A 12061-nucleotide genomic window follows, 5' to 3' on the forward strand; every position below is an offset into this window, starting at 1 on the left:
AATTCACAATTGCAAGATCAAACGCTACGGCGAATTCCATAATCCCCTCTCTCTCTCTCTCCCCTTCCTGGTTGATTATTTCCACTCCATGGCCGCCATGCACCCTCTCAGAGTCCCTATTCTGTTTTTCTATGTGTCCGCTCAAGTTTCTTCCAACAATCACCATCTCGTTTTCTTCCAGTTCCCTCATTTCTTCATCTGGCACGTTCCAACACTCATCTTTCTCTTGTTGTACAGCCAACTTGTGGGGCGTACACACATATGACGACCACTTACTCTTCTCCAAGACCCAGTTTCATCTGCATGATCCTGTCCTTCCTTCTACTCACTTCCAGTACTTTGCCCATCATTCTGCCACACACCACAATTCCATTATAGAACAATTTATATCCATCTCTGTTCCTTTGCCTTTCCCTCCCTTCCACCTTGTCTCCTGCACACATGAAATGTCAAATTCCTCTTCTTCATCATTTCTGCCACCTCTCTTCCCCTTCCAGTCATAATTCGAACAATCAATTTCCCACTTGCAACATTCTCTCCACCTGCTGGGCTTGCTTCTTAACCGCATCCACCCTTGATGCGGTAGCCCTCGTCCACTTCTCGCAGCTGTAGGGAGGCGTCGCCCAAGGGTCATAACCCTTGAATTACTTTCTTTTCTACTCATTTGATCATAGCTAGAGCAGAGAAGAAACTCTAAACCATTATTTCTGATACTCCTAGCATTCGTACATAAGCAAAATAGGCTACCAGCATGTTGTTTTATATATGCTTGTCTGCAGTCTACATGACACAGTTGGACAACTTGCAGATCTCAATTCTTCTTTAGTGCCTTATACATGTATACATCTTTGCACACGTTTGATGGGTCCGAACAGCGCGAACACAAAGTCGAAATCGTTCTCTCCTTGTTATCATTTCTATTATAATATCCATTCTCATCATTAGCACAGATAATAATATTGTCACTCTTACCCTCGTGTTCTGACCATTCCTCCTATTATAATTTAGTTTTCCTGACTCTCTATGTTACGTCTGAAACCAGATATTAGTTTTTCAAGGCTTCTGATACCTTTATGGTATCATTTCACATGATTTCCCCATTTGTTCTCGTATCTTTGATTAGACGTTTTTGTTGTCCATGGGATTTTTAACATTCGTCTGCATCTCAAAGAATTCAATTTTTTATCGACGTTGTCTTCAAGGTCAAAGTTTCTTTGCCGTACAGCAATACAACAGACCATTCATATCATTTAACCATGCATACTCGAAGCTCTAAGTTGAAACTGCGGTTATACAGTGTTGATTTCATCAGGAGAAATTTTTTTCTTGCCATTTCAATTCTACCTTTTGATTCCTTTTCTGGGTGGCATTCGTTATTTAACCAGAATCCAAAAAAATTAAATTTATCATCTTTCTATTTGTTTCCAGTTTAAAGCAAGTGCTGAAATAAGAATTGGTTTCTTGCTTATGATCATAAATTTAGATTTGGTGATATTTATTCCATTTCCCCTCTCTCTCTCTCTCTCTCTTCATTCACTAGTTTGAGAAGATTTTGAAGATCCTTCACATTGTTAGCCAGGAGAACTGTGTGATCAGCATACCGGATGATATTGATGATTTCCCCATTTACATTAATCCCTTCCTCTCTCCCTTTTAAGGTTTTTTTGGAATATGGCTTCTGAATATATGTAAAAAGGATAATCCTTGCCTTACTCCTCTTGTGATGTTAATGCAATCTGTAATAATGTCATCAACTTCAACAGATGCCTTTTGGTTCCAATATAAGTTTTCGATGATCCTGATGTCTTTACTATTTAATCCAATTATTTTTAATAATTGAATCATTAGCCTGATGGTGTTTGTACTCCTCAGCCCGATGAGACTTTCAGTTCTAGTCTAGTCGCCGACTAGAGGAACTTTTACTAAGCCTTTTTTTCGACCGGCACCCGAGTTATCGATATCTGGTACGGGCAAAAAAGAAGGCTTTTTCTCACGAAAACTCGGGTTTTTCCTTCCCTAAACTAGAAAATCGACCATAGAACACACTCTATTTCAGACATTAAAAATACTGTATTAGGATTAGGGATCAAGAGATGGCGGCACTTGTGGAGCCATATCATTACTGCAGGCTACTTAATTAGTGATAGCCTTGGCCTAGCTATCTCTAATTGGCTACCCAGAGATTGAACTGCCCACTCCGTCTCCAAAAGTTAGATAGCGATAAAACGGCGTCGCCTACTCCTTATTCCTTAATTAAAAGGCGTTAACTGATTTTTTTTTTTTTTTTGATCATTTTAGTTTGTTGGACTGAATGATTTCTTGAAGGCGAATCAAATGAATACTTCCCCGTTTTGGTCATGGCATTTTTGGAATAAAATTTGATAAGAGAATAGAGCTTCTCTCATTCCCAAATGACTTCTAAAGCCGAACTGGGTATCACAAATGATATTTCACATTTTCTGTATATTCTTTTTAAATTATTTTCAGAAACATTTTGAGAACATGATCATTCTGCAGTGATTACAAATTATGGCATTAGCTTTTTTTAGGTAACATGATGCAGGTCAACTGTAACAAGTTTTGAGGAATTATAATTGTATAATAGATCTTATTAACTAGCATTAGTAATACAGTAATGTGGTTGACTAGAAGCCTGTGTAGCTCAGTGGAAGTGATGGTTATACTCCTCAGTACTCAATCGCTCCTTTCTTTTGGCGATTGAGTCTACTCAGCAATTACAGACGAACTCGTCTGTAATTGCTGAGTAGAGGAAAATTTCTAAGTTTTCTGGTTCCCAAATTAGTCGATTTTTGGCACAGACAAACTGGTTTTTTCTCCCAGAAACTTGTTTTTGTCCTGTAAACTCAAGAAAATCGACCGTAGAACCCGCACTATTTTCAGACATTAAAAATATTGCGTTAGGGACCACGACATGGCGGCACTTGTTAGTCGTCTCTTCACTGCATGCTACTTAATTATTGATAGGCTTGGGCCAGCTATCTCTGATTTGCTACCGGTGGAGACTGAACTGCCCGCTCAGTCTCCAAGTTAGATAGGGCTAAAATGGCCTCGCCTACTCCCTATACGTTAGCTTATTTTTTGTCACCTAATAGCTTTACAATTTCTGCTAATGCTTTACTATTTTTAGATGAGTTCAGCGCATATTCTACCTCTGATTTTGAATACAGACCATCCAACTGTTGATAAATATTTCTGTTTTGTGTTATCGGTAAAGAGTTCTAGCATATATTGTCCATTCTTGTATTTTCTCATCCTTTTCAGATATTATTTCTCCCTTTGTTTTGAAGGATACAGTTTTTTCTTAAAATATACCTGAGGTCTCCCTCTTCTGTATCACCCCTCACTCTCCAAGTCAGATAGAGCCAATCGAAGGGTTAGCACCAAAAGGTGCTAGCCTTTCTTCTCCCTTCTACGTGTTAGGCCTACTGGCCTGTTACAGAGCTATCTTAAGCCCTTCTAATTTGCACCAATTCTGAGGATAAGATGACTAGCCCAATGCCTCCTGTATATTCTATGGCTGTGACTGCTTGTGGGAGGAAAAAAACCCAGATAAACTGGGGAGAAAAACCCTGCTGTCCATGCCAAAGACTCCTAACTTGGCTATGTCTGAGAAAGATCCTTAAGCTCCTCATGTCGGCGACAAGAATCAAACCCAGGGCATCCTTTCCCAGGCATATGGTTGTGAAGCACATAGCCATTAGGCTAACCGCATGGACTAGCCCTTATTAATAAAAATGTCTGTATGAGAGAAAGATATTGCAAGTTTTTACCTTGGTTCTACTATACATTTTTCTTGAACTATGTTGATATTGAGTTGGGATGTGTTCTGGGATTACTGGCCAATGATACATAAAGTAATGCCTGAAATGTGGAACAACTTCATTAAGCACACAATCCGAAAAGAAAAGTGTTTGGGAACTTGGATACTCTCTCTCTCCAAAAAAAACGTGAATCATATTATTACCCAAGCTAGTGATTCTGACAAAGACGATATTTGCTCATTGAAAACAGCCATTATCAGGGCTACTACTTTGGCTAAAGAAATCCTTCACTTCTGCCACAAATAAAATAAACAAAATAGAAAATTATTATATACAAAATTTGAAACAAAATACTTAGATTTGAAAAAGAAACGAATAAAAATAATTAAAAATAAAGTTAACATTGATTGAAATAAACTAGAAATTCAGCCTGTATTTCAACCTGCTTCTTCCATGATGACCTAGTCCATCTTGGGAGAGTGTATCTATACTTGGATGAATGAATAAAGGTGGATGACAATCACAAACATCCATGCCTAGGCGGGATTCAAACCTGCAGCCTGTTGGGTGGAGAGCATATACGCTAATCACTTAACCAACCAGGCCAGCAAATAAAGTAGTAGAAAAAGAAAATTAATACAAATAAAGATAAAAAATTAAAAAGAAAATTTTTCTTGTAAGAGTTGAATTCGAAGACTGTGTCTTGTTTGCAAATTGCAAAACATTTTCATCAAAATATGTTAATTCCAGTAAGAAATGGGACATGGAGTGCAGAGGAATTATTATAATAACGGTGTCTCCATGGATTCAAAAGACTCATTGCAGGAGACTCTACACTGACACACTAACCAATATTTACACGATACCTATCATACTTCTTAAATTTATTCACAGACAAAGCATTCCCAACCATCTCTGGCAATGATTCCGCCCATTCATAACCCTCCAAACAAAAAATCTAGTTCTAATACCCTTGTTAACCACTCTCTTACATAATCTCCAGGGATGGCCCCTGGTTCTCTCCCTTCTTGCACTGGTCTTAAAAATGTCATCAGCATCAATCCTATAAAACCCCTTTAATAATTTATATCTTCTGTCATATCTCCTCTCCTACATCTATTAGTTAGTTTTTAGAACCCACTGATCTTCAATCCATACTCGTGGGGAATATCCCACAGACCTGCAACAATCTTTGTAACTGCCTCTGAATCCTCTCTACCATTTCATCACCAAGAAATCCAGATGACCAGATCTGTGCACAATAGTCCAAATGCGGTTTATTATTATAAAGTGGAACAATAACTTCCTTAGTCCTGCTTGTTAGTGTGTTCTTCAACAACCATGTAATTTGATGTGATGTTTTGGCAATCTTTGGAATATGCCCTTTAAACTTAAGTTCTCTGTCCACAATAACTCCCAAGTCCCTTGCTTCATCAACTTTTGGCAGTTGTTCCGTTAATACAGTAAACAGCATGTGATCTCATCCTCCCGAAGTGCATCACCTTATGGTTAGCCACATTAAACTGACAGCCATTTACCTTAGTCCATACTGTCAGCCTATTTAAATTATCCTGCAAGATATCTACATCATCTGAATTGAGTATCGCTCTTCTAATTTTGCATCATCAGCAAACAAGTGGATATTTTCTTTCAAAGTATTCCCAATATCATTGATGTACAAATTAAACAATAGTGGTCCAAGCACTGAGCCTTGAAGTATACCACTAGTCACCTGGCTTCTCCTGAACTCAGCTCCTCCATAAACCACTCTTTGATATCTATCCATCAGCCACCGTCTAATCTAAATCACCAGCTTTGGATCCATACCCATTTGCTCTAATTTATGCAAAAGAGTTCCGTGTGGAATCATGTCAAATGCCTTTGCAAAGTCCAGTAGTATTACTGAGTAAGGATTTCCTTTATCCAACTCCACTGTTACTCTATTATAGAAAGTAAGCAAGTTACTGAGGCAAGACCTACCCTTCACAAAACCATGTTGCCCCTTCCTTATAGAGTACCATATTGCTGTCCACCCAGTCCTGAATTCTAATTATTACCAATTTCTCCAAAACCTTAACCACCACTCCAGATATATTGATTGGTCTATAATTTACAACCTGTCTTGGAGCCTCCCTTATAGAATGGAATTATTTTCCCCTCTTTCCACTCTATTGGTACTTTACCAGAACTGAGGCTTAAATTAAAAAGCCTGGTTAGAGTAGGTGCTAATTCTCTTGCACATTCTTGTAACACATGGGCCAATATGCCATCTAACCCAATGGCAGTGTAAGCATTAAGGTTCTGTAATATATTAAGCACCTCTATTTTGTCTATCTCTAGACTCTCATCAGTCAATGACACATTTGACACTGCAATATCACAACCAAGATTGTACACTTTTGCACAATGATCACTAAGCAACTCAATTATTTGATTTGCTTCTGCAATTTCCCTACCATCAACACTTTTTAAAGTAATCTTTCCATGGTTATTCTTCCTTTTACTTGCCACACAGCGAAAGAACTCCTTAGGGTTTCTTTTGGATTCATCAGCTAGCTTCCTCTCATATTTAGTTATGAATTTCTTTACCATACAGGTTACTCTCTATGCCTGTACTTTGTACTGCTCATGGGAACGCTCACCTCCTTTTTTTTTTTGTACTTCCTCCACAACATTTTCTTTATCTGCAGTGCCTGTTTAATAATATTATTCATCCATCTTACTCCTACTTGATTTCTCCTTCTGACTCTGAGAATACCATCTGATACAGCTTTCTTTAAAAACTCCTTGACAATCTCCCCTTCAAATTCTCATGCCATAGCACTGCTGAAAGCTGACTTCTCAGCTTGTCATAATCACCAGCCTTGTAATTACACATGTACCCCTTCTGAACAGAATATTCAGCCCATTTTACAATCTCCCACAACAAGACCACATGATCACTTTCCCCAAGTGGAGACATTTAACTAAATTTGTAACTAAAGGGTAGACAAGAGATCTGGGGTTGATGATTGATAGAAACCTGAAATTTAGGGGACATATTGCAAAGGTAACACAGAGGGTCTGCAATAATGAGAAGGACACTGACCTGCAGAGATAAAAGGGTTATCATTCCATTGTATAAGACTCTGATCAGACCACACTTAGACTATTGTTCTCAGATTTGGTCCCCAGGATTTGAAGGGGATAAATTAACTGTGGAAAGGGTACAAAGGCGGATAACAAAGATAGTTTCAGGACTGTACAATGTTAGTTATGAGGATCGGCTGAGGAAATGTGGACTGCAGAGTTTGGTGGATAGAAGAAGGAGAGGTGATATGATTGAGACTTTTAAACTGTTGAAAGGTGGTTACAAGGTTGACACTGGAGAGTTCTTTCACTTGGTTGAACAGAGGGAAGGAGTGATGACAACAGGTTTTCCTTTCGTAACTTCCTAGAAGTTACGAAAGGAAACCGTGAGCAAGAGGGTGAGGAGTGGTTTCTTTTCATGGAGGGTGGCTGAACCATGGAATGCATTGCCTGATGGAGTGGCGAGAGTGAGAATGGTCAATGAGTTTAAGGAGTGGTATGATAGACTTTGTGTTTCTTAGGGGGGGGGGAGGGGACCTCCCCTCAATGAGTCGATAGACTTTGTATTTCTTAGGAAGGACCTCCCACGATGAGGGACTCCATGGAGGCCTGGATAATAATAATAATAATTATTATTTACTGATATGTTCTCTGGTGTTATGACCAGATCTAACACTCTTGAATCTCTTGTCCCTTCCATTACATGCTGTCGCAGGTAGTTATCTCTTAACTGTATAAACTTTCCTTTGTTCTTGTGACCATTCCTTCCCCCAATCTATGTCCCCAAAGTTAAAATCCCCCATAATAATTCCTCAACCTCTACTAATCATGCTAATTTGCCAATACATATTATCTACATTCTCCCTTATACCCCTTGGATTATAACAACAACTGATTACATATTTCGCACTGTTGATCTCTATCTCACACCAAACAGCCTCGAATGAACTGCCCTCTACATACCTGTTGTCACCTTGAGGAACTTCTAACTTTTTTGGCTTTAACGCTTCGTCTTTCATGAGTAAAACCCCCTCCCTCCCCCCATTCTGTCATCTCTGTCCAGCCTGAAAATACTGTACCCCTCACATTCAATCCCTATAACTATATCATAATTTTTGTTAACCAAGTCTCACTAATTCGTATAATTTTTGGCCAAGTTGTACTAAGTAATGACAAAAATTCTTCGTACTTATTCCAAATACTTCGAGCATCAGTATACATAAATTGCAATACTCCCTTTCTCCCATAATCTCCCTGTGTGTGAATTAGCCCACTTTGTATACTGTTAATTTTCTACAAGCAATTAATCCCAAATTCACAGCGATTAATGACCTTAGTACTATTTACAGCTGATTCTATCACTTGCCTCCCTAACAAATCCCATTTCCCTGTTTTTGACCACTTACTCTATCCTTTATCAATAAATGTTCTAAATGCCAAGCACCCAATCCATTTAAGTGCAACAAACCATCTCTCTTAAAATACTCCTTCCTTTTATCAAACTCATCTCAGACATTCATAAAATGAATATTCAGTTTCATTTCTTTGCAAAAGCTTTTACACAATCTTTCTATAATTGCTCTAATAAAAAGAATGTGCGCCTTCCTTGCAGTGAGCAGTCAATATTAGTGGAACAGAACATTCTGTTTAAATAAGTAAATTCTACGAGTTTAACAAGCTCGAATATTTATATAGTTGATAATTATAGCTAGTTTTAAAAAAAAATGATTATGCTATACTTATATGATGGTTTCTTTTTTACCTATATCTAAATACTTTTGAACCTCATTAATATCCTTGTGTCAACATACATGAAAATGTAAAATCTGAGAGTATTTTAATTCATCACATAGTGTTCTCTTCATTATATGCTAAAAATTTGTTTTACTTGCACATAATATATATATAATTTTTAATTATGTTCGAAATGAAATCTATATAATACATAAAAGAAATTGATATAACATCTATATGAAAATGGACATAACAGACATGTTGAATTATAAACTGACGTACAATGTATATTAAGACATAGTATCTTGCAATCTTTGCATTTCTAATTGTGATTGTGCAATGTCATGTAAAGCTTGTTGTATTTGCTCTAAGAGCAGCTCTCCTCTATGTACAACTTCCTCTAATCGATGAGCAGAATCCTGGTTCTCTTGCTCAAGACGACGAAGACTTGCTACCTAAAAATAATCAAATAAAAATATAAATATTATTTAAAATGTTGTCCGGTTTAGTATGGGGTTCACTGATGGTAATAATATCAAAAGTCATACTATGCTATGACATAGGCTTCGGCAGTACATGAGGCAAAAAAGAACAAATAAGTAAATAATACTTCATGCAAAAAAAGCAAATAATATAAAATACACTTAGAATCAGATACATCTGTACAAATCAATTTGTCATATAATGTTAAACTTCATTCAATTTGTCAAAGTATAACAAGATCTGGCTAAGCGTAGAAGGCTTGGCCAGATTAGTAAACATGACATTCCAATTGAGCAAAGTGCTAGCATTCCACCAGAAGATGATATATGGTAAGGTGAGTGTTAGTGATCACACTTAGGTGGGTCATCTGCTGAGTGTTTATTGTTTTGAATTTACTGTCCAAGCCACTAAGTCTACGAAGAAAGTGTGTTATGTCTGTAAATTGTGTTTTTCTAGCCAGTTTGCTTTGTGGGACAGAAAAGCCAGTTTCCAAAAGAACACTCCTGCTCCATATGAGACCAGCTAACTCACCTTCACTTAGAAAATGTGTAAGATGACTCAGACCTGTGCAGAGCCTAGCATAAATAATTCCTTTCTTCTTTTTCAAAGTAGAATGGACTGCCAATGCATAATGACAGTTTAATCTCATTCAATATTTAAAAGAATAATCAACTGCAGTATATAAATGCAGGAATTTGTTTCAAAAAATTTTCATATACATCAATAAAATCACAAAGAAATATATGTACTCACATACATTTTAAAGATGATAATACAAATTAAAATTGTGCACAAGTTTAAAATTTGATAAAACTCATAAAATCTACCTGAGTTTAAAAAGCCTGGTAAAAGGTACTGGTAAAAGTAGTAAAATAATCATTCTGCTCATTAAAATTATAAGGACATACATCAGCAAACAACTGAACATCTGTTAGATTGTTCCTAATGTCATTAATTGAATAACAACAATCCAAGGCCTGAAAACTGGGGTACACTGCTCGTCACCTGAAATCTGGCAGATCCACACCCACCATATACCACTTTCTACTACCTGTCTGTCAACCATCTAATTATCTAACTCAAGAAATTATTCTTCAAACCAATATTCTCCAATTTATGCAACAGCCTTTCATGTGATATCCTACCAAGAGTGCCTTAACAAAATCCAACATTATCATAGTGCATCATCCCCTTCATCCAACTCAACTGTAACACTATTATAAAATATGAGCAAATTGCTAAAATATGACCTCTCTTAAATAAACCCATGCTGTTCCTTGCAGAGTATAGCTTGTCTGTCTACCCATTTCTGTATGCAAGTTCTTACCAAATTTTCTAAAATCGTCACCACTACACCCAAGATACTGATAGGTCGGTAGTTAGACACAAACAAATTGGTAGTTCACAAACAATTTTTGCACCACCCTTGTACAATGGAACTATCCTACATTCTTTCTATTCCTGTGGTATCTTTCATGAGCAGAGACTACATATATTGCCCCCCTTTTTTTTTCTCAGTCTATATATTCCTCACTGTTGGGTAAAGGTCTCACCCCATTGCAGAGGGGTAGGTCTACTTCTCCAATGGTGACCCATTCCATCTTGGGAGAGTGTTTATACACTTGTATAAATGAATGTATGAATGTGAAAGACAATCACAAACACCCTGCCCACAGCAGGATTTTGAACCTGCAGCCTCTGTAGCTCAGTCAGTATAGACAAAGCCCTTTGGTCAGAAAGATCTGGATTTGATTCCAGTCCAAGTTGCCTTTTTCAACTAAAGGTGAGTTAGCTGATCTCATATGGAGGTAGAGGGTTTTTCATCCCCCAGAACAGGCAAACCGGCTCATGAACACATGCATCTACAGACATAGGACACACTGAGAGGCATAGGGCTAACCACCTTATCCTCGATACAGTAGACGTTAAAAGTAGAAAAATCCTCGGTAAAAGAGGAGGGAAGGAATAATAATAATAATAATATAACAATTAATAATAAGAATACCATTGTTATACTGGAAATGTTCCAAGGGATATACCCGACATATATGCTGGGTGGGTGGGATAAGAGCAGCAGCAGCTTTTTGGCCGGAGAGCAGATATGCTAACCACTCAGCCAACTAGGCCAGCATATTCCTATTGCTGAATTCTTATCCAGCTGCAACCTCATTCTCATGCACCTCTGCATGGGAATGAGGTTCCAATGACATTCCAATGTAGTAGTAGTTGCACTGTGTACACCTGGTTCACATATCTTAGCAAAGTGAGCACCCATTAACTGAACCATTTCATTAACTTCCGAGTTATTTTCCACATTCATTCTTTCTCTTACTTGCAGAGTAAAGAAAAAATTCTTTTGAATTGCCTTTAGCCTGTATAGCTAATTTGTTTTCATATTCTCGATTTAGCTTTCTATACAATAATTGTTAATTTTCTGGCCTGTGCTTTATATATTTCAGAACTCCTCTCACTCTCATTTTCACAATATTCCATCCACATGATCTTTATCTTATGGATCTCTTGCTTAATAAGGTAGCACATCCACTTCCCTCCCATCTGATTTATTCTTCAAACTCTAGGGATACATTCAGATACTGTCTCATTTAAGTAATTTTTCAAAGATCCCATGCATTGCTGATATCTATCTCAGCAATGCACGGGAGATTTTGGTCCCATGGTAACTGATATCATGGGACCAGATAGCATTCTCCTAAGTTGGTCATAATTTCCAGCTTTGTAGTTCAGCACGTAACCTGTTCTAACTGGAACGTCAGTATAACTAGCTACTTCTCAGAAAAGTATGACATGATCACTGTCACATCAACAGGTGGAAAAATAGTCATATTCTTAACAGAGGCCCTCTCCACACCTCTGATGCTGTGAACAAATCGAACATCTTTGACTTCGAGTTCCTTCTTTCACATGCTGTTTGAGACAGTTATCTTGCAAAGAACTCAATAAATTCTTATGAGATTTATCTTCTACCCAATCAA

At 37.5% G+C, this 12061-nt stretch overlaps 1 protein-coding gene across 1 annotated transcript in view; it reads right to left on the reverse strand.

Moving 5' to 3' along the window:
• Positions 1-8746: 8746 nt before the first annotated feature.
• The window catches only part of MED21 (mediator complex subunit 21), a 115604-nt gene continuing 112289 nt past the window's right edge, over positions 8747-12061 (reverse strand). The window contains exon 4 of the mRNA XM_090400659.1: positions 8747-9040. Coding sequence (XP_090256785.1) covers positions 8876-9040 — 165 coding nt within the window. The 3' untranslated portion in view covers positions 8747-8875. The remainder of the gene's footprint in view (positions 9041-12061) is intronic.

This window comes from Typopeltis vanoorti, chromosome 11 (assembly GCF_054136105.1).
Source record: "Typopeltis vanoorti isolate ZY-2024b chromosome 11, IOZ_Tvanoo_1.0, whole genome shotgun sequence".
Lineage (NCBI taxonomy): Eukaryota > Metazoa > Arthropoda > Arachnida > Uropygi > Thelyphonidae > Typopeltis > Typopeltis vanoorti.